At 40.5% G+C, this 23,488-nt stretch overlaps 1 protein-coding gene across 7 annotated transcripts in view; it reads left to right on the top strand.

Moving 5' to 3' along the window:
* Window positions 1–23,488, top strand: part of ANKRD44 (ankyrin repeat domain 44) — a 131,798-nt gene that overhangs the window by 83,163 nt on the left and 25,147 nt on the right. For 4 of the 7 annotated variants that reach the window (XM_085066078.1, XM_085066082.1, XM_085066080.1 and 1 more), the window contains exons 8-17: window positions 771–983; window positions 1,932–2,010; window positions 5,195–5,309; window positions 8,271–8,353; window positions 9,700–9,763; window positions 12,090–12,158; window positions 12,596–12,736; window positions 14,818–14,901; window positions 15,873–15,984; window positions 22,111–22,137. In XM_085066078.1, the coding sequence (XP_084922204.1) occupies window positions 771–983; window positions 1,932–2,010; window positions 5,195–5,309; window positions 8,271–8,353; window positions 9,700–9,763; window positions 12,090–12,158; window positions 12,596–12,736; window positions 14,818–14,901; window positions 15,873–15,984; window positions 22,111–22,137 (987 nt within the window). The remainder of the gene's footprint in view (window positions 1–770; window positions 984–1,931; window positions 2,011–5,194; window positions 5,310–8,270; window positions 8,354–9,699; window positions 9,764–12,089; window positions 12,159–12,595; window positions 12,737–14,817; window positions 14,902–15,872; window positions 15,985–22,110; window positions 22,138–23,488) is intronic. The other 3 variants (XM_085066079.1, XM_085066084.1, XM_085066081.1) reach the window with 3 other exon arrangements.

Raw genomic sequence — 23,488 nt, 5'->3', positions numbered from 1 at the left:
CATGTTCACAGGCTGTTGGCTGTGAAGTTGAAGGGGAATAGCTGTTTCCTGTTATTAGCAGTGCTATGCTAATAACTGCCTTTAACTTCCACATTCTCCACGACTGTGGATATGATCTTTGAGATGTCTGTATTTCATGGAAGGCTGTTCATGGCGTTCCTGACTCTTTTGTACAATCTGTCTTGTTCTGTTTTACAGAACAACAGTTGAATACTAAGTTGGTCATCAAGAAGTAACATAATCTTAATTACATCTTCATAACACTGAGCTACTGAAAGTGGTTTCTTATTGAAGTGTAAATGTCTGTGCACTTTCACATTCCCTTCACTCAGATACCTTCACTCCCTATCCAAAATAAAACTGTGAAAACAGCTTTTATGCCTGGTTCTGTTCACAAAAACTCAACACTCACTGTTGTAATTTTTTTAAAGATAGTGAGCATTTTATTCATCCTGCTTTTTGACTTACATGAAAAAGCTTTCCAGCTTGTTAGGACTTTTGTTGTCATTATCATCATTATATAGTCCTGCTTTAAGCTTCATACTTGCCTTTAGAAATTGTCAGCAGGATAAAAAGTTAATAATAGGAAAGGTAAAGCATTCCAAGTTAAGCTGTCTGGGAGTATAATTTGCCGATGAAATGTGCTGGTGAGAAATATGTCCTATGACAGTTCAGGCCTCCAGCTATTTCCATTTGCAGTGTGTGATGCATTACGTAAAATGCTAAGCTGATATCTGTAATTTTAACTATGTCTCCTTGTCTCATTTTAGATTGATGAGATGAACATCTATGGAAATACTGCACTCCACATTGCCTGTTACAATGGTCAGGATTCTGTCGTTAATGAGCTGATTGACTATGGTGCTAATGTAAATCAGCCTAATAATAATGGATTCACCCCCTTGCATTTTGCTGCTGCCTCCACTCATGGAGCATTGTGTCTTGAACTACTAGTGAATAATGGGGCAGACGTTAATATTCAGGTAAAACTTGAATCCCAGCTTTACAGTTTTACTTTATCCTATTTTGCATATCTCAGGAGGAAACTGTAATAACAAGTACAGCATGGCTTTAAATCCTTGATGGAATTAGAGTGATGCTGAGAATGTTGATCATGAAAATGTTTGGGTGAGATTGTGTCCCAGCAGAGGAGCTCTCAGTGCCTTGATATATACAATGACAACTCTGAACTCTAGACCAGCCACTTTCATGGAGGCATGAATCAGTACTAAAATATAGTCCCAGGAGCTCTGTCAAATGTTATCTCAGGGAATAGTGCTAAGTCGAGGAACTATTTCTTTCATGGTGTTTTCTTTCCCCCTATAATATGGGTATAATTTAACCTGATTCCAAAAATTTCCCTTTCCAGGGAATAAAACTGAAGGTTCCTTCTTACTTACTTTAGAGCTCAAGATTACAAAGTCTGATTCTGCTTAGGATATCTGAGTATTCCTGAGGCAAAGCTGATACATTGTGATGAAGTTGAAAGGGACTTGCTGTTATCCAACAGAGGGTACTGGTACAGGTATCTGAAGACTTGAGGTCTTCTGAGTTTGTGTTAGATTTTGACTACTGCAGTTTAAACCGTGTGTTTCACTTTCCCATCTGGGAAACAGGCATTTAACTTCCAGCATTTAACACCTCTGGCAAGTCCCTTGAGATCAGTGAATAGTCAGTGCACTATTTAAACTCAGAATTATTGAAAATAAGCTAGGGATTGTGCTCGCCAGTGAAGCTGAAACCCCATGCCAATAAACATGAAATGATGTGAGTAGAGAGGCTGGTACCACTCCTGTGCTATTTTGTCATTGCTCAGCCTTCCTGGTCTCAGTTGCTTTCTCCAAAACCCAAAACATTGTTCAATTCTCACTGTACCTTTGCTTTCATAAACCTTCAGATGCTAACCTGCTGGTCTGTTTCATTTCTGTCAGAGTAAGGATGGGAAGAGTCCCCTGCACATGACAGCTGTCCATGGGAGGTTTACGCGGTCGCAGACCCTCATCCAGAACGGTGAGTTTGTGTGCCTCTGCAATGGCTCTCCAAGAGATCAGGCATGTCCAGTGTTGCAATTTTCAGTTGTTCTGACTCAGAGGGCAGCTCCATGAACTTCTGGCTTTGAGCTGCACTGACAGTTCTCATTCCATCATATCATCACAAGCTGAGATTTTGGTTGTTAACAAAATTCCATAATCTTCCAGCTGAAGGTGGTCCAGATGATCTACTCAGATTCTTAACCTGAAAACAAGAGCTCAGAGGAGTATTTAGGTCTTTTTTCTGCTGAGACGGATGCCAAATTTTCTAGTTCTCCTCCTTTGGGAGCCCTGGTGTTCTTAGAGCTCAAATTGTTTTTTTGTACTCTGCACTCTACCGCTGTGCTTTTTGCACCTCTCTTAGCTCATCCCTCACCACTGTCTTCATGAAGTGTTGATTAAATACTCAAGAGGGAGGAGCAGCACTACCTTGTTTGTTCTGGTATAGCAAATATTCCTGATTATCAGTCATTTTTCAGGCACTTTTTTTGTCCAAGAATACTATAGATTATAGCAATTATTATTGTTGGAGATCTGGCAGAGGTCTGTTTCTGAATTACAGAGGTTGCTATTACTGATTCTTTAATTAAGCTTCCCAGTTTGGGGCGCTACATGAGATAGGATGGTCTGGGCTTTGTTCATTGGTTTGTTTTTTTTTGTTTTCCAAAATCCCAGACTTGGAACTGAAGTATGAAATGTTGACAATGGCTGAACAATTGTGCTTTGAAAGTAATGACACATTTAAACAAGATTGTGTTTTAAAATGGAGGTCTCCAGTACATCATGCTTATTGCAGGTCATCATGCAAATTATTGTTGTCTCTCCTGGGATAAATAGAATAGTAATAATAAAAGGGGGTTGGGCAAAATTTAAGAAACTGTGCTTTGCTGCAGTTTTTAGTTGTTTAGTCTGATATGCTCAGGCTTAGAGCCATTGTTTGCTCGCTGTTGGATTTGTGTGTGAAAGGACTGGCAGTTCTTCATCTGCCCTTCATGCTTCTCTACTCTTCTTACAGTTACTTCGGTTTCACTTCTTTCTTTCTTTGTTTTCTGCCCCTCTAATTTTAGGATTGTACACAGATCCCATTGCAAGTGACTTTATGCCTCATTGCCACGGGATCTTGTGGAATAGAGAAATGTCAGTGATTTAAAGAAATGGAGTTTCATTCTGCAGTACTTAATGAGTTGGCTAATGATGTCTCACTTTCTGGTTGCTGTCTCTAGCAACTTACAGAGGAAGAATGGATTACCTTAAAACTGGAAAACTGCAAATGTGATACCTTTCTTTTAAAAATGGGGAATAAGAAATGCTGGAGAATGTTACATAGGTCAGCCAAAGTGGGCGATATAGGTTTCTCAAGAGTAAAAGAAGCTGTAACATCACAGTTGTCTTCTACAGCAGTTTAATAGGCATTGTGAATACAGCACAGTCCTCTGACTTTTCTGTGGGCAGGTTCTGTTTGTGGAGACCTCCATTGGTGGATGCTCTGCCCCAGGGAATCTGTTCAAGCATTTCACTGACTTTGTTTACTGTTAAAAAGTTAGAAATTAGAAAGGTTAGAAGGGACCTTAAGTACCATCTAGTTCTAACCCCTCTGCCATGGGCAGGGATGCCTTGGACTAGAACAGGTTGTTCTGAGCCTCATCCAGCCTGGCCTTGAACACTTCCAGGGATGGGGCATCCATGGCTTCTCTGGGCATGTTGTATAGTGCTTTACTAGAACTCTTACTGTTGCAGTTAAGCCCTGTTACCTCCTGTGAATAGTGGATATGCAGTAAATATTACCATATCCTGATTTCAGCAAGACTTTTTACGTGCTTTCAAAAAGTTTTCTCACAGCATGCTATCAGAGTATTAAAATATTACAGTGTTGGTGCATAAGTGGTTGTAAAACTAAACTCAGAGATTAGAAATAAATGAGTTGTTGTTGAATGGAAGGTGTAGTGAGGGAGTTTTCAGTTTCCCTTCTGGGTCTGGAACTATCCAGTATTTTAATTTAAAGCTTGGATAGTGGAATAGAAAATGTGCTTTTAACATTTAGAGAAAAGGAATGTAGTTGGGAGAGACTGTTTGGCAGAAGGTGGAGTCAGAATGAAAAATGATCCTGTAGAACTGGAGACAGAAGTAATAATGCAAGCAAAGCAAAAGAAAAATCACACACAGAGGCAGGAGTATCAGTTGGACCAGTTCAGAATGGCAACAGCCAGGTGGGTGGCAGTCCGTCAAGAAGGCATCTGGGGCTTGTAGAGGATCAGAAGGTTGCTGACCACAAATCAACAGTGTTGTGGTGTTTAAAGAAATGGGTCATGGATATACATGGTGCTGTGCAGTGTCCAGGAGTGCACAGATAGGAGAGTATCCATCAGGCATGAAGTAATCCTGTTTGCTCAGCTCTGCACTGGGAGATGTCAGCTGTAGCACTGGTTTTGGCTTTTGAAATTTTGCTTCCAGAAGGATGCAGGCCAGCTGGAGAGGACTGGGGGAAGGAGAGAATAGTTGGAGTGCAGTAAACCTGACCAGCAAGAAGAGACTGAAAAAGCTACAGTTCTTGGTCCAAAAAAACTCAGGGACTTGTTTGTAATCTGTCTAAAATAATAAATTTTTCTTGCTTATGTGAATAAAACACAAGATGCCAGGCTTAAATTGCAAAAGGAAAAGTTCCACTTTAAGGACTGTTTGGTTGTTCTTTGGTAGGACACACAAAAAGCACACAACACATTTGTTTGCAGTGTGTTCCTGATGGCCTCCTGAATGAACTCTATTTAACATTGTTGCTGTACAGATAAGGCTGAGTGGCAATGCCTTTCACAAATCAGGGTACAGTTTCAGCAGATTATTTTGTAGTTTAATTTAGGAGGTCCATTTGTCCTTCAGATAGGCAGCAAATCCAAACTGTGTACTTGACCCCTGCCCCTCATTCCATTCCCACTGCTCTTCCCCACCACTGCAGGTGCAGAGGGAGGTGCAAATGCTGCTGCCAGGCCATGTTCAGTACCAGTGGCTGACAGCTGACAGATTGCTGTGTGCTGGTCCTTGGTCTGGGAAATTTAGTGTCTCTGTGGCTGGGCCGCTCATGATGCATTCGCTAGAGACAAATAGCACTTGTGGTCACTGGTTCATGCTGAATTTTTCAGTGTTAAACTGTGTGAAAATGTCTTTTGCAGGAGGGGAAATCGACTGTGTTGATAAGGATGGTAACACCCCTCTGCACGTGGCTGCAAGATATGGACACGAGCTTTTGATTAACACCCTCATAACCAGCGGAGCCGATACTGCCAAGTAGGTGCCTCAAGTGGAGCTGTTTCTAAGGATCATTGTTATGTTCAATGCCTGGAAACACAGCTGCTCCTCCCTTTCTGAAGTGGGAAGGTTAAAATGGACAAGCATAATTATACTCTATGTCAGTGGGTGACATGGGACTAAAATATGATCAACTGGGAAGTGTGGAGGACAAGCAAACTCTGCTGAGTTCCTGTAGTGCCCACTTGCATGATTGCAAGTGCTACAATTACTGCTTCTTTTCCCTGAAGCATTGTTGTGGGACAGTGGCATTAATGTACATGAAATGGGTGTGTATATTTATATGTAAGTATATGTAGAGAGAGTACTTGAGTATTGTTTAGTTATGGTCAGGTTCTTAGGGTCTGTCAAAAGGAAATAGCGAGCCTGAACATAAACAGAGGGGTATGAGATCAGGGTAATGCAGTGCCATGAGAGATATCTGTACCAAGTGTTTAAAAGCAGCATCTGATTTTGTGAATCAAAGGTCTTGGCAATTCCTTCCACGTCTCCAAAATATAATTTGTCTTCCACCTAGAAGCTGCCATAGATATCAGTGATTTCTCTTGACTTACCTAGTTAGGAAACCCTGCTTTCAGATGCAAATGACTGGTTTGAATTTGGAAGATACTTGCAGCTCTCAGTATTTTGTTAATTTGCTTGATGATGTTTATGCAAGTGACACTTTTGCCCGTTCTCCTTTGTCAAGTACAACTGTCACCCTAAAAAGTTACAAGGTGGAATAGATCTTCAATTGGCATGGATAATGCAATTCCACAGGCTTCAACTAACATTGCTGGATTTTATTAATACAGCCAGCATGAAGATCTTGGTGTCTTAATAGAGGTGTATGTTTTTCCTCTCTCTTTCTCCAGTACAGTCAGTCTCTGTCTGTTATCTTGAGGTTTTAAAGAAAAATGAGTTGCACTTGAATAGCCCACTCTTGGAATCAGGGTTATCCAGTAAGAAATTTCTATTTCACAGTTGGGTAACTGGAACATTGATCAAATAAAATACTTTTTCCAGCAGCAGAAATAAGTGAAATAAGAAGTTGGCTCAGAGATACCAGGCAGATGGAAACGATGCTACTGCGTGTGCTAAATGTGCTTTCAATATGTGCTGCATGTAAATAACTCTGGGTGAGCTCCCCAAACAGGTTTCAAAAAGAAAACTCTGCAGCACCATTAACAACAACTGCAAGCAGCTCAGCCAGGCTTGGAGGCAACTGCATTGGAAGGGAGAGTGTGCAAGCAGTGGGAGGAAGCAGTGTGAACAGCACTGTAGAAGTGGGACACTGGCTAGCAAATGTGCAGATAGTGGATTTCAGTGGAAACCAGCCAAAACATCTGCTGGGTGGAAATCTTGACCAAAAAGATGAATAATATTGCAGCATATAACTCAGTGGAGGAGGGAGACAGAGGGAAATGGGTGTAGGGAGAAGCACAGCAATACAGTATGCCCAATGTTACCTTGAATAAATGAATCCATGGCTAGAAAATGCAACCTGTTTGTACAGGTGTAGCAGCTCAGTGGGACTTGCACTGTTTTCTTCAAAAAACAGGCTGTCAGATCGTCTCTTTATAGATTTACTCTAAGATGTAGATGCTGCTAATACCAAAATTAAAATTTGTACATCAGCACAAGTCACTTCTCAGTGTAGTGAAGCTGCAAGGAGGACACATTTGATGTGAAGACAGAGGAAGGATGGGCCTGTGGATTCTGGAAAGAATAAGCTTTTGGAAAACAAACCGAAATTAGTTAAATGCATTTATGTATATAATGTTGGAGAGAGCAAGATATCTTTATAAACATCCACATTAATTTTTGTCTTAAGATTCGGAAGTAATTATGATCTATGGTGGCTCTGGCAGAAACACAAGATCCTTTGTCTTTGGGTCCATATCTGAAATCCTCTTCCGTGAGGTGATCATGCTCTCCCATCCACCAATTGTCTTGCAGAAATGAAGGACTGATATGAATCCATCTACTATTGTTCCAGAGTTTATAATTTAAAAAAAAAATCTGTTGGAGCAGCAGTAGATGATAATCTTGTCAAACTAGCTGGTTCAGAGGCTCCGTGTTTATGTGCACTTGGAGAACTGCCAGTAGGAAAATATTTCTAGAATAACAAGATGCATTACACAAAACAATGCTGAATGACAGACACTAAGATGTCCAGATCCAAAAGTATTCTAAGGCAGTAAGCAGTGGCATGTGTAGGGACTGAACTGGGATGATTTCCTGATATTAATTAAAGTTGCTGAATGCTCAGCTTGTAGTTTTTAAACATGGTTGCCTGATACAGATTTAGACTAATGATTGATAGGCTAAATCTAATGCCTTCCTTTCTTTTTTTACCTATCATGTCTGCTCTGAGAAATTTATTGTGTAATTGAAAAGAGGGTCATGTGTTAAAGTGAGGAAAAAGTGAAAGGGGAGGTGAGGAGACTATCTGGAGCAAATAGGAAAATTAGGTTATTAGTTCTTAGGATGTGGAAGAAGACTGTGATATGGCAGCCTAAAGGAAAGTGTGAAGAGTCATCTGCAAAAAAAAAAAAAAAGGGTTTCAGAAATAATATAGAGAAGATTTTGGCGTTTACATTTCCCTCAGAATGGCAGTTGCCATGTGCGTAACTGGTGCAGAAATTTGTGGCTCACTGGGCAATTGACTCCAAGCAGTATCTGCTCTCTTACTTCCTCCCTTACTTTGGCTTCGCCTTGAATTTTTGGGAACCTTCCTGCCACATTCTGTTCAAAGCATAATGCCAAGATTTTGCTGCATCAGAATATTTTTAACTCTCGAGAAGGCTGTTAAGGAAATACAGATAAAAATAATGGCAGGCACCAAGAAAGAATCTTCCTAGAAAAGCATGAGAAAATGTTGCCTTTCTGGAAGGAGCTTTTGATGTGCTGTGTATGTATGTAACCTGCATTTTCTCACGAGGTTGTTGTCCCTTCCAGGTGTGGGATCCACAACATGTTCCCATTACACTTAGCAGCACTGAATGCCCACTCAGACTGCTGCAGGAAATTGTTGTCATCGGGTAAGCAAATCCCCTAGTACCCCTGGAACTTAAGTAGTGGTTGTCTCTGCTGCTTGCAGCCCCTTTCTACCCCTTATTGTGACTTATTCAAATGAAAGGCGTCCTGTGCTGCTGTGTTGGGCTGTGTGGGGCAGAGCACCAGAGCATGTGAGGCTTTCCCAAAGCCTTGCTGGTACTTCCTCGTATCCTGTGTTGTTCATGCCCAAAGTTCTTCTCTCCTGGCAGCTTCAGAGAGTTTAGATTAGTTCACTGGGGGAGGGAGGGAATTTGGAACCCCTTTTTGGAACTGTGAGATACTGTTTTGTTTTGGGGATTCTCCCCCTGTTCCCCGAAGGAGTGATTCTGAAATTATCTCTTTGGGGTCTGCACTGGCACAGGTATTTATTTACACCTCACTGATAATGATGGTGCATTTTACATGCAGTTAAAGTGTTTACAGTTTCTGAATCTGTAGTTAGGAAGTTAGGCTGGCCAAAGCTCTGTGGGCATGAGAGGGAAAATGAGTGAAAGTGTAATGTCAAGAGAACAGTCCTGGGATCCTCACCAGAGCCTAAAGCAGAAGAAGCCAGGGCTTTCAACCATTTCAAAAGAGGCAGTAATCAGGGGCCAAATACCAAATTCTGCTTTTTCTGGGCAAGAGTTCCTATATGAGCTAAAAAATCCTGACCCAGGTCATATGAATTTTCTAGAAAACTCCTTACTTAACAATGCCCTACAACTACTTTTCTCCCAAACTTGGTTTCAGTAGGAAATAGAAGAAATGTGGTAAATGGTAATTACATACCCCATTATATTAAGACTTGGTATGCTCTGGCCTTGACCACTAGATGAGGGAGGAGGAGAAAATTCTCTGGTTGACCAGAGTTAGCACTACCAGGCTGATATCTTTGGCCTTGTGCATCTTGATGAATGTCCCCATGTGTTCCTGGAAGTCTCTTCCCAATCTGACAACCACATGCAATAAAAACAGCCCCAGTTCATGTTTAGGCTGACTCTGTGGTTCTTCCTCATGTCTTCATGTTTTCTGTCTTCCTGTCCTGCTGTCACAGTCCTCTTGCTATGTCTCTGCCTCCAAAGTGCCTGTCCATGGCTGTAAACAGGGATGTGGAGGAGCTGGATGCGGAAATAGACACTCATCAACTTTGCATCTCTTTTTATAGAGCTGCCAAAGCGGAGCAGCTGCTCGCCGTTCCCGTGACAACCTCTCTCTCTGACTGTAGTTGCTTGTGTTCTGTTTTTTTCCCAACTAACTGATTTTTCTGTCTCTGCGATGTTTCTTGTGGTCTAACTAGGACAAAAGTATAGCATAGTGTCCTTGTTTAGTAATGAGCACGTGCTGTCTGCAGGCTTTGACATAGACACCCCTGACAGCTTCGGAAGAACGTGCCTGCATGCCGCCGCTGCCGGAGGGTGAGTACCTGCCGTGGGGCTGCTCCGAGGGATCTTGGGCCACATGAAGGGCCAGCCAGCTTGGCCGTGCCATCCACAGAGGAATTTATTGCCATGCAAGGGAAGCAAAGCAGCCTGATGTCAAATTTGGGTCACTTGAGGCTTTCCTTTGCTGCTGCCCTCGTGTAGGGTGAGCTGGGTTGTGATTCGAAGCATGGGTTTCAGGCAGAGGGGAAAGCTCTTCTTTTCATGCCCCTGAGAAGACTGTTTCGGCTTTCAGAGGAGTTCTGTGCAGGAAAGCATCAGTCCCTAGGGAACACCCAGTGAGGAGCAGGAGCTGTAGCTCCTAGGATGCTGCTGGCAAGGGAGTTATTCCTGGCCTCCATCTTTGGACTGTGTCCTTGAATGAAAGTGCAGCTGTGCAACAGTGCCCATCAGATTGCAGCCTTGGAGTCCAAATGTAGTTCATCTCCCTCCTTCCCATTTTTCAGGTGCAAGATTAAAGTTTCTAAAAGAAAAACCAACAAACCAAAGCAACCACGAAAAAACAGCCAAAACCAAATCCCTGGCCTCCAAATTAGAAAGTCAGAAGGCTGTCCCTCTTTCAGGGTGATGCATTCCTGAGAAATGGTGGGAGGGCAGAACTGGAAATTGAAGTGAAAATGCTTCAATTTAAGATGTAAATGTAGCATCCAGTTAGTTCAAATATTTCCAAATAATTGTCAGTGAAGTGCTGTGAAGTTAATCTAGCAAAAGGACACAATGTTTGGCAAGCATTGAGTTTTGACTCTTCTGTTTGAGTACTTTATGGCTCAGAAAACAGCTGAAATGGAGCCTTGGCTACAGCCCTTGGATTCTCTGTGGTTATAGCAAGCACAAATGCTGATCCACAGCAAATACTTGGCAGTCATTCTGGAAGTTGCTTTTTCTTCTCAGTGGACCAAAATTTGTATCACAAAGTTTTTGTTCTTGAGCTAAAAAAACCCAACAACCTAATAAGATTGATCCAAATACTGGTTTATTATTCTTTTGGTATTATTCATCTTGATAGTTCTCTCACATTAATAGAGGAGGTATGACAGTTGCTTGGATGGAGATTATTATAATATAGTTCAGATGCCACCTTTTTGATAAGGATGCACCCCAGAAGGATAATAAAAGCATCCTGGAAGTCCTAAAGAGAAGGAGAGGCTTCAATAAGAAGCAAAAGTGACTCATGAAAATAAGCCATATTTTCCCAGTGATTTACTATGATTGTCATCACTAGCAAGTGTTTTTTATTTTTGTGCATTGTGGTGAGTGTTCTGTAGCTATTTTGTGAAACAGCAATTTAGAATTGGGATCAACATTCACCAAAATATTGCATTATTGCATCCAGTCCCTTTTTTTTCCCTATAGCTGGAGATCTACAAAAGCCATTATCTTGTTTATTCACACAGCCCTGTTACTGCCATTACATTAACGGGAATTGCATGGGTGCTAGGAAAAGAATTTCAGGGGTCTGCTCATCTGATTGTGAGCACAAGTGATTGATTTATTGCCCCTGTGAATGACAAGTGGTCTTGGAAAGTGCTGCACTTCTTTATGTCATTTTTTTGCTTCCTACATTTATTTGCTTGAATTACAAAAGTTGTCAGAATTTAGCTGGTTTTTTTGCTATTAAAAATTACCTGGCTTTAAGCAAGATGAAGAAACAGCTGTGATGTGGTGAATTCTCCCCTTCTATAAATGCAGTGTTGATGTGACAATCACTGTAATGGCTACACCCCTTTTTCAACAAAGCACTTGGAGATGTGCTTAAATCTATCAATAGTCAACAAATCATATGAGAATAAACCTAAAAGTGACTCTTGTGATTTTATTTCATTAAATAAACAGGCTTTGAGCAAAGTGCTTACTGTTGAATGCTTTGCTGAATGGGGGTGGATTTCGTTAAATGTCACCTCTTTCATTATTAGACTGGCATTTTATAAACTAGCAACAACTTTCTTTTGAAGTTCCTTTATAAAGTATCAGGTCAGAATGGGAAGCACTATGGTACAGCTGCCATTGAAAATCTCCAAACCCACTGATCACATTTACTGTGCTTTCTTTGGAAAATAAATTATTTTTTTTTCCTTCTGCAGAAGAGAAGTTTGAGGTTTTCTCGAGAAAAAAAAAAAAAGAAAATAGTTTTTTCTTAAAGCTTCACTTTCTGTTTGATTGAATTTCATGTTATGGTTGGCTGTACCCACAGGAAATAATACAAAATTAATTAGAATAACTTTTTCCTTTTGGGGGACAGGGGGCAATGCAGATATAAGCTTCTGTTTTATTCATGTTTTGTTTTCTTTACTTCTCTTTCCAGTAATGTAGAATGTATAAAACTCTTGCAAAGCAGTGGAGCAGATTTTAATAAGAAGGACAAATGTGGAAGGTAGGTAAATTATGAACCTCTTTTAAAAAGGAAAGAATCTATCAGGCAAGGAAGAAAGGCCACCTCAGACTGGAAATCACATGGCCTGTGAAAAACGGCATTAAAATCAAATAGTTTGGCTTTTTCTACAGAACCCTTGCTGCTGCAGTTACATGCCAGCCAGACAGGTGCAGGCTTCATTAAATACATTAAAGCCATCCCACCCTCTTGAGTCTTCTGTTTTAAAAATATCAAGACAGATTGATGATCTGTATCCTATTAGGCTTTGTGGTAGCACCAGAACTTCCTCTTAACACAATATTTTGTTATATTTCTATAAATTCAGTGCTGATATTGACTGCTGGATATCTGTAGGAATGCAGCAATTAAGATTTATCTTTGTCTTCCATGCAGTGCATGTTGGAATATGAAGTAACAAATTGCCACTTATGTTCCAGGACACCTTTGCACTATGCAGCTGCAAATTGTCATTTCCACTGCATCGAGACACTGGTGACAACAGGAGCCAATATTAACGAAACAGATGACTGGGGACGCACCCCTTTGCACTATGCTGCTGCTTCTGACATGGACCGAAAGTAAGAGAGCCTCCCAGTAATTCCTGCTTCAAGTGTTTTGCTAAATTGCTGTCACTTTAGTCTCTTCATGATGCTATGTCATTTGAGCCAAAAAAATGATCCCATTAGCACAGGAATTTCTCTCAGATGTATGCACAGCTCCACATTGAGCTGCACTGACTAGAAGCCAGGTCCCCAGATGATGATGGGCCATTTCAGCTCAATGGTTTACCTCTGAAGGAACGTGCAGTTTTGCAGCCACTCTGTCCTATGGAACTATTTTCATGGTGTTATGTTTTCAGTTTTCCTCTGTGTGGTTTCCTCACAAGATTAAGCTCAGAGAATTTTCTACATTTGCTTTGCAAGTCCATCAGAAGGGATGCAAGAGACAGGAGAGGTTTTCTGAGGTGGACTGCAGTGACAGACAGACATTTGGCAATTTTGACAGATTTGTGGGAAAGGTGGGATAAATCTAACCATCAGTCTCACTCCACTGTCAGAGCAGATAAAAATGCTCACCCTGGCCAAACGGGTTGCCTTTTTAGAGAGAGGTCTAAAGAATATCCTTGGCCAGAATGCAGTGCTGTTCTTGTGAGAAAGGGGGAAAACAGCTGCAAAACTTTAAAATGCTGTGGTTACTGACCGCAATTTTAATTCCCAGATAGTTGAACATTCTGCCAATCTCTTCCTTATAACATACAGTATAAACCAGACTTAATTATCCTGCTAGTTCTCTCTTAAAACTGTTAGCAACCTGTATTTATTTTAGGTCATCCTACGCTTTTCTGTCTCACAGTGTCTCTAGACATTAAGGAACTAGTTTTTGGTTTCTTGTATGGTGAGGTCTGGTAAAAGTACAGCTGCATCACTCCCAGCAGAACACCACCTCAAAGCCACAGCAGGGAACGTTTGGTTTAACTTTATGGTAGAGTTCTGAATGCCACATCAGAGCCTTGAGAGCTTCTTCATAATTTACTGTGATAGTACTGATACAAAAAATGTCTTTCCTGTCACCCTCAAACCTGAACAGTGCTGGGAAGAAGGGGACAGGGTCGTCAGAGGTCTGTGCTTGGCAAGAAAATCAGTGTAGGCTTGTAGGAAGGCTTTCACCACTGGCTGTTTCTAATTCTGTCTTACTGGGGTGAGGTGTTGCTTGGGGGGTTGAGAATGATGATTCAGTGTGTATTTTTCAGCTTTTGGTTCTTGGTAGGTGAAGTTCCTGCATTTAAACAAGCTCTTGGTTAACTTCAGGATATATCTACTTTTATCCCTCATTTAAAAAAAACAACAAAAAAGATTACTTCAGTCACATCCTGAACTTTGGCAGAAGTATATGGGTTTTATTTGTCCTCACAGTCCAAATCTAAATTGATTCTCATGTGGTGATGCTGTATTCTCATTAAAATTTTCAGTTTGAGATGTTCTGGAAGAAGCTTTATTACATATATGAAATGCTATTTGCAGTCCATGATTTTGTAGGTCAGCAAATTTTTTTTCCCTGCTGAATGTCAAAAAACTTCCAAGGTCAGGCAATCTCATTCCAACGAATATTCATCATTAGCTCTGGATGTGGGTAGTTAATGAGCAGGGAGAAGAACCTGACTGGGAGATCACCCAGTGTTGCCAAGATATTTGAAAGAAAGTGAGGAGAGTCAGCTAATGCAGAGATAGACTGATTTAGTATCAGTGATTAAAGTTGCTTTAAATCCTAAATGTTAGAGAAGAACCAGCAGCTTACTGCAGGAGGAAGCAAGGTGTGGTAATCCTGAGTTACCTGAGTTACTGAGGAAAGAAGTGCACAACATTGCTGTGGGAGAAACAGAAGGATTCTAAAAAGTGATGGTCAAACTGTATCTGATAGAAACCAGAATTTTAATTTTTTTTTTCTTCTGGCATTGACTTGCAGGACAATAAACTACCACACTATGGTTACCTTGATAGCATTCAAAACTTACTAACTGCAGAGCCATGCAATACACTCAGTTAACTTGTATAATTCTCATTGCTGGCTGGAGGAGATCGGGGATGGGTGGCAGACTGCATCAAAATTACCAGTGTGGTATTTTGAGAATAAGTTGCATTTTTCTGTCCTCTGTGCTAAGAAGAAAGAATATTTTAGGTAACTCCCATGAAAATGCTGAAGAACTTGAAAGAACCACTGAGATGAAGGAAAAAGAAGCTGCATTGTAAGTTTGGTGTCACAAAAGCAGTTAGACCTAATTTCTGGAGAATGCCACGGCTTTGGCTTGCAGTTTTACACTCTGCTCTTGTTTGTTCTTTGCTCTGCTAAACACAATGCTTGGCTTCAATGAGGGCTAACCTAAAGAAAAAGGCTCTACACTCTTCTCTGTGCACATATTCCCTAATATTTCTGTTTCTGTGCTTGTTGCTGTTTCTTAATGGAAAATGTACAGCTTCAGTAATTTTATAATTCTTAAATATCATGAACCATGCAGTGTCTTTAGTGTCATGCACAGCATAGTATGTATGTTGCAAAAAGAAGTAGCCAATGGCTTTCTCAATGCTTTCACTTGATTAACATTTTCATCTATCTGCCTAATGATTTTTTTTTTAAATCCCCTTTTTCATATAATGGCCTTACATTCACTACAGATTACAGGTTAGGGAAGACAGTACTAATAACAAAATGATGGTATCTTGATGGTATAAGAGAAAGTGGCAAGAGCTAGAAAGAGCCAAAGGGATCTTTTGAAAAACATGATTGAAAAAAAGCCATCAGAGAAGAGAATATATGGATGCAACTCAGTTAAATCTTTGTTCTCCGGCCTGCCCTAGTGCATGTTTGGAGGCTGATGGTTTGATACCTGAGTTTTTATGTGAGGAGTTGCAGTTCTAGGCTGTTTATGTCATGGGTACAGAGTCTTTCAGGCTTTGTAATAGAAAATCAATTTTGTAATCTAGAGTAGCCACAAGAGTTAGGCTGAAGATTTTTTAAATGAAGTTGATCTTCAAAGATGAGTGGGGATTTTCTGTTTAAAAATGTGGTGAATGTGAGGAGCTATTGGTGAAATGTGGTTTGAGGTGCTGCTTGAAGTACAGGATTTACTGCCAGTTTTCAGTGCCACTTCCAGCTGCAGCTAGGGATGAGCCTGTTAAATATTTTGAGCCTACATTTACACCAGTGAATTGTCCACAGGTGTCTAGAGTTCCTTCTCCAGAACGATGCCAACCCATCCATCCAGGACAAGGAGGGCTACAACACTGTGCATTACGCTGCTGCCTATGGGCACCGGCAGTGTTTGGAACTGGTGAGTGCTTGCTTTTGGAAGTCTCTGTCTGCTGAGATACACAATGTGCATGTGCCACAATTATCAGCTCTTCTCATGGCTACTATTGAAGTTCTTTGAATAATCAGATATCTGTGACAACCTGCAATATGGTGCAGTAAACTCAAATATTTGCACCCAGATATATCTTAAAAATGTGTTTGTCTTGATAATCAAGTCCTTATTCAACAACCTGGTGCTTAAGAGTTGTCTTTGAGTGGAGTTTATGTATGCACAAGTTAATTTTACTGTGATCAAAATATTCCCAGTGTATGCCTATGTGCCAGGGGTAAAGGACAGTTCCTGGTAAATGACAGTGAATATGCCGGATCCACCTGGCATTTTATCTGGCTTGCATCCAGAGGGAGTAAATAACTTTTGCCAGCTGCATAACTGCAGTTTCTGTGTTTTCCTCTGGTGAAGCACTAGTAACATTAATGAAGTTACCATAATCAAGATTAACCTTATATGCAATGTAGATTTGGGGTTTTTTTTTGGTTGTTGTTTTTTTAATATTCTGGGTCTGAGTGATTAGAAATTGCATTTTATAAGAAGCCAAAATTTTTTAGCCAAACATTGGATTTGGGAGATGTATAGAATGGATTTATAGACGTTTGTAACTTGTGAAAATGTCATAAAGATGGGTGTTAACTGCTTGATATACAGGATGATCCAAAATTACGTAAATAATACATATTATTACTATATACATTATATATACTATATAATATATATATAGTATGTATTACATGTAAATTGACTTTTATTGCTTCCAAAAATAAGCTCCAATTAGAAAATTGTATAGATATTCATGGTTTTATAAGAACACTGTGTGCTGTTTAGTGTTACATGTTGTTTGGTTCTTTCTTTCTATGTTGAAGAGTCAAGTATTTAATTATTGACAAGGAGCTCTGTGCAGCACATGCTGCTTTCACACCACATGTGCCACAACAGGAAAATGCTGCAGTTGGCCTGCAGCTGGTCCCAGCAGCTTGGAGACCTGGGGCAGTAACTCCACCAGGGCAGGCCTGGGGCAGAATTTCAGGTGGGATGTTAAGCCTTTTTAGCTCCCATCTACATGTTTATTTAGGACACTTCTTGTACTTGTTGATGTGCACATTTTCTGCACATACCAGTTGCAGGCAATGACCTGCTATCGAATCCTGGTATTGTTTAAGCTTGGCAGATAAAAAGAAGAGCTGAGAATGCAGTGCATGTCAGAGGTATTGGGTTTGCTTTTCATTTTGGAGGGGTGAAATGCAAACTGTGGACCAGAGACATCTGTGCAGCAAGTGTTCCATATTTGGCCAGGAAAACTCCATGTTCTTCCCTGCCAGTTTTCCTGTATTTGTGACTATAGCTGCAGTATGGAAACCCAAGGTCAACCATCGTTTACAGAGTAAGAGTCACACAGCTGTTCTGTGCATAATGGTGAGAAAGACTGCCATGAATTTTAGTCTTCTGCATGCACAGGACCACTGTGGTGTGCTAGGGTGTCAGCCTGAAAGTTTTGTGGGGACCAGGATTTTGCCATTGGTGTTTAGAGGCATTTCATTTTTTCTCTGAAATACAAAGGCCAAATGTGTCAGAAAGCATTTGTGCTCATCCAACAGTAGGACCAGGATCTGTCATCTTTGCACCCACTGTCAGAAGAAGCTGGCTCAGTTTTTTTGTCATGAGTTACCAAGTCCTGAGTTTAATAACTTTACGTTTGATAACGCTGACTAACTAGTTGATACAGACACCATTAAAGTCTCGAGTAGCTGAAAGGTAGTTGCGCTGTGGGCATGAAAGGTGAAAGAATCCTCATGACTAGGGTCCTTCACTTACTGCAATGGGAGATGTCCAGGTGTTAAGCCAATTGTTGACTCCTGTGCTGCATCTCATAAAGCAGTGTTGTGTATAGACATTGCCATCTCCTAGACAGTCCAATTGGCTTTGACAGAGTTCTGGCTATTCCTGGATCTTTGCAGGCTGTCTAAAAGCTGCAGCAAATGTTCATTGGGTGCAGATGGAAAGGAGCCTTGCTGTCTTGTGAGGCTGCTTGTTGGCTTGATCACAGCTTGTTTTGCTCTCTGTGGCAGACCTATGACAAGGACTCCATCATGAACCATTATCTTGATTTCTGGTAGCCATTAACCACAGTGCATTGACTGCTCTCCTTACTCAGAATTGAATGAAGCATACAGTAAAGTTCAATTGCTTCTAAGCAAAACTTAGAGCTAGAGGTCCCTTCTTGTCCACACAGCAAAAAGGACAGATAATCATGAAATGCTGTCTTAGTCTCCAAGCTTTCTGTTTATCTGTTTTGAGAACCAAACCAACAGAGATCTGGAAAGTGGGCAACACACTGTGCCTTGTTTCTCTCTCCTGAGGCACACGAGACTCTCCTCAGCAATGGTGCAGGCAGCTGTCAGTTCCAGGGAACTGCAGGCTGAGGTGATGGGTTAGTGTGGGGAGGAGATGCACAAGGGCAGCTGGGTCTGGCTGAGGGGTACTTGGCTGGTTTTATTGCTATAGCTTGGAAATACTTTCTTTTTCCTTGTTGTTTTTCATCAGTGACAATGAAAAGAAAAATTAGAATCACAAGATTTTTTTGTAGGTCTTACTCAAGGAACAGTGGGAACTCAGCAACACTAATTCCTTATGTAAATATATCTGTAGATAGGGAGGGAAATTTATTTTGTTTTCACGCATCCGCTAACAGAGAGAAACTGATGGCTCAAAAGCACCAACTTTGAACCACTGTCTGTATAACAGCAGCTCTGACATATGGAATACAAAGTAAAACACTTCCAGTCCTTTCCATCCTGAAGAAAACATTTTCAGGCAGGATTATTGAAATAAAACCGCTATTTTTCAATGCCACATTAGCTGTTATTTTACTATTTTATTCCATGGGTAAATATTTTTTGTTTATTATTGATAGCTCTTAAATGAAAATATCTAGTAATTACCTTCCTTAGAACAAGACAGTTCTTTATGGGCCTAAAACTTGTTAGAGGAAAGAATTCATATGGAAGCTTAAATTCTGTTAAAAACTAAATTGTGGTGGGTGCAATAATCTTGTTTTTCTAAGAATAATGATTACTAGTATTTTTCTACATGCACAATACCAAACTTCAGCAAGATGTTAGGGAGCTATTTTGGTGTTCCAGAGTATGTCAAGTTTATAAAAGACCTTGTAAGATTAATTTTTATTTACCCTCTCCCCCCGTTTTTTTTTTTTTTAACAGGCATCTAAAAGAGCTTTTTTCTAAATAAATATTCACTTTAAAAAGTAAGTCCAAAGAAGATGCAGTATCCAGTGGAATTTCCTTCACTGGGGAATTTGCTCTGTGCTTTAAGCACCATAGCTTCTCAGCGTTATAAAATATTTACATGTTTGAATGCAGTTTAGGAAAGGCTGGTTTATCTATGGAAAGATATTTTCATTCTTTGACTTTTGTGTTTACTGTGAGCCCAATACCTTGGCTGGAACTTAGCTACATTTCTTTGTGGGGAGGTATTAGGAGAAGTAAGGATTAAGAGTGAAAAGGTCATATCTTTGACCCAAACAAAATTTATGTTTATGTGTTCAACCACAGCTCAGCTCAACAACAGAAGCTTTTTTCCTGGAGGACCTTTAGGTTGTCTGGAATATTAGTGGGGTAGTTGCCCTGCAATGAATGATTCATTGCTGCTAAAAAGAGAAGAGTGGAAGCAGATCTTCAGTTGTTTCTCCATCTGTTGGGAGCCATTCATAAAGGCATGTGTGCTTGCAAGCCACTGAAACTCCCCTCTGCCTTCCTGTTTCTAAAAATTGCCTCAGGTTTGTTTAGGCTGGGGCTGACTTTGCTGTTGGGTAGTCAGTGATATCGGTTGTGACTGCGACCTGGTATTTTAGATCACATCACCAAACTACTTGGAAAAAAAGAGAAATATTGTGGTGCTTTTACACTGAAATGATCTCTTATCACAAAATCTTTATTTGTGAAAAAAGTGGAATTTAAATTGTAATTTCACATTAAAATTCTATCTGGAAAGACAGTCAAGCACTTTCTGCTGATAAAAATAGGTTTCTGTGCAATGCTAGGGCAAACAGAATTAAATGCCTGTCTCCTGTAGTGAAATCGCTTCTCTGACTGTAAAAATTGATGGATACTTTTTCTTTTAATCTGCTCTTCTCTTTATTCCATCAGCAAATGAAATTCACTCTTTGACTAATAGAAGTTGAATCGTCACAGGGGCTAATTCAGTTGAGGATGGGAGGAGAGCATGGTTTAACCAAAAGCTGCACCCGAAAGAAAAGACAAATCCTTTAGTGTGTGTTGGGGAGGAGGGGCAGAGGGAGGTGTCTGGCAGCACAAGGCCATGCTGGGAATGGAGAGGCTGGGGAACACCTTTGATCAGCTCAGCTGCTGCACTGCAAGACAGATGAGACATGCCTTCAAACACTTGGGTCCTTAACCTGTGGAGAAATGGAAAGCACAGACTCCATAAATTTTCAGTGTGGCTGCTGCTAATTATCTGTCTCCTATCAACACAAATGTGTTCATTCATCCATCTGGGAGCAGGACACTGGTAATTACTGATGAGTGAATCACAACTGTGGCTGGGATAGGTGTTAAAAATCTTTTTGCCACATGGGGATCTGGCCTGGATGCTAGTCCGGTGGCAGCCCCTAGGCTTCCTTCTGACTCTGATCTCATTATTTAGGGGATACTAAATTGGGTTTTTTCCTTCGTAATTGCCTGCCTGTCTCCATAACCAACACCCTCTTTCTTAAAGAGAGCAGATGTCTGAAACCAGGGGCAGTAGTGTCTTGTGTGATGAATTACTTTGTACCTGTGTCTGTGAGTTTTTCCCACATGGAGCAGAGAAGTGCAAAGTCATTAACTTACATGGCTCTAAAAAGAATTTAGGAACTTAATGCTCAGAAACAACTTTAATAAACCTAATTTGTCTGTCAGTCTTAGGATCCCCCAAATCATGGTAGACTGATTTAATTGGTTGAGTTTTGATGTCAGCATTCATGCAATATGCAATATGTACCTTAAATAATCATTAGGAGCCCATATATGCTAGATACACTCATATATGTTGCTTATAGAAGTGCAATGTGGATTAGATCTTATGTTTTGGAAACTAGATAATTTTGCTTCTAGAAATGTTTTCTAAAAAGCTAATGCTGCTTGGGAACTCAATGAGGGTGGGAATTTACCATTTGCCCAGGTACTCTGCTGGCACTTTGGCTTGTAGGATAGAGTATTGCTTAGCATCTCTGAGGTTTATTTTCTGTGTCTCTGACATGTCTTTTTCGAGCCTTTATTTTTATTTTCCGGGGGTGGAGAAGCAAGACACATCTGCTTTCTTCTGACAGAGAACAACAAGGCCATTGCAAAACTTCAGGAGACATTTTTCCTTCAGTTAGGAAAGAGGTCATGGACTTCTGCTGTTGCCTTGAATACCTGTCTGTGTATCTCTGTATCTGTGTATCTCTGTGTGTTGTTATTAAATGTAAATGTGTGAAGAATATCTGACTCCCTCAAATCTTCTGAATCAAAAGAAAAGGACATTTGATCATGGCATATTGCATTGCATTACACCTTATAGCTCAGAAAGAGCTGTGGGCACTGGGATTTTTGGGGCGCAGTCAGGTTTATTTATGTGAGGCAAGATGTTTGCCTGCATGAGCAGACTTTCAAACAGAAACTGTCACTGGTTTATTGGTATTTATGGGTTTGCACAGCAATCTCACTTCATTAAGCAAAGCCTCCCACAGTGTGAGTGTATTATGTATCTGTTGGTCTGTGTTTTGTCAATTGAGGAGACTGAACTTAAATATTCTCATTATTTTCCTCTTTTCCTTCCTCCCTTAGAAAGTAATGTAGCTGGTATCCATCCCCAGTGGCTGTGGTGTCACTGCTTCAGGAGTATTTACTCTGGGGGTGGACAGTGTAGGGATGGGGCACAAAGGCTTAGGTCTATGATTCTGTTCATGCACTGCTTGCAATGCAGTTATTGTACAGGAAAAATAAAACAAAAAACCAAGAAATTTCAGATTACCATTACACTTGAGTGCTTCTGTATTTAATTATTTTAATTCTAATTGAAATTTTTAATTAGATTGGAAGCAAAACTCCATTGGATATAGTGAGTAAATGAAAAGTGATTGCATGTTGTGTATTTTTATTTAAACTTCTTAGTATTTGCAAATCCTTGTATTCACTCTGGTAGAGCCTGAGGAAGAAGAATCACAACTCTTAACCAGCATGCCATGTACTTGAAGCAATTGCATGTGTGCTGCTTCTGCTTCCATTGGATTTCCTTCTTCCTGCTGCTTGCAGGCTCCAGCTTGGCTCAAGGCTTGTTGCTTCTCCTCAGCCAGTCTTAGGAGCTGTGAGTCCCATGCACGTACCTGGCTGGCATGACACTTCCCTGGATGTTAAAGTAACTTTGCATTTGGTAATGTGAAATGGAACCAACACTTGTCTGTTTTCTGGAAGTTTGTGGCCAATTTTAAAGTGTTTTGGAGAAGAAATGTAAATTACGTGGCTTCAAGTGAGCTTGAATTTAAAAAGTACTTGTGTGTGTTTCAGAGTAGAGGCTCAAATGAGAGGAGAGTAGCAAAAATAACACTGAAATGCACATTCTAAAAATTGACCGTCACTGTGTTTCACCAGTCCTCACGTTTTCTATCCAAGAAGGAAATTTTTAAGGATAATAATTTCTCCAAATTTAAGCCTTCCTATATCTTTTGCACACCTGCATGACATTTGAAAATATTTCACTGGCTAAGAGAGTCCTTAAAGCAAAATGTGAGGTTTTACAGAACCTCTGAGGTAGAATTTCTGGCCAGGAACAAACATGGTATATGTGATTTGAGTGTGAAAGTCCCAGGTTCAAATCTCTGCTCTGACTGACAAAGGAATTGGACTTCTACATCCCAAGGAGTAAACAACATATTATGCTGGCTGTACTGGGGGTGATCTCTCACTCTCATTTGGAGCTGTCCTGTATTGTATAAATATTTTCTGGGTGACAATCACCTGTCTATGACCCACTGAGTATGGCACTCCTATGGCTTAATATGAAATAATTTTGTATGGAGTGAAAGAGCTCCAACAGAAGCTCAGTGTCCCAGGGGAGAACAGCAAGTGGCCTGGAGGCCTGCTCAAGTTTTCAGATTTAGATATTTACAGACCTGAACATGGTTCTCTTATATGCCAGGTAAGTGTCCTGTTTGCATGGTGGTGACTGATCTGGTGGGTATTGGATACTTAAACTCTGTAATGGAGGAGTTGCATGGAGATACTAATGCATTTCTTCAGGCTCACTCTGCCTAAGCTCTTGTGAAACTACTTCTTGCTTATGTTAATTTGACTTCACCCATATCTGTACATGTGAGGGAAGTCGATGTAAATACTGATGAATCTGATTTTTAAAACCTGATCTTAGGAAAACATCAGCGTCTGGGTTCAGGAGGCCTATTGGTTTTAACCTG

Source organism: Lichenostomus cassidix, chromosome 7 (genome assembly GCF_008360975.1).
Source record: "Lichenostomus cassidix isolate B80296 chromosome 7, HeHo_3.0, whole genome shotgun sequence".
NCBI classification, from domain to species: Eukaryota; Metazoa; Chordata; class Aves; order Passeriformes; family Meliphagidae; genus Lichenostomus; species Lichenostomus cassidix.
Note: the sequence above shows the minus strand (reverse complement) of the source record. Positions and strands in the feature narration are given on the sequence as shown.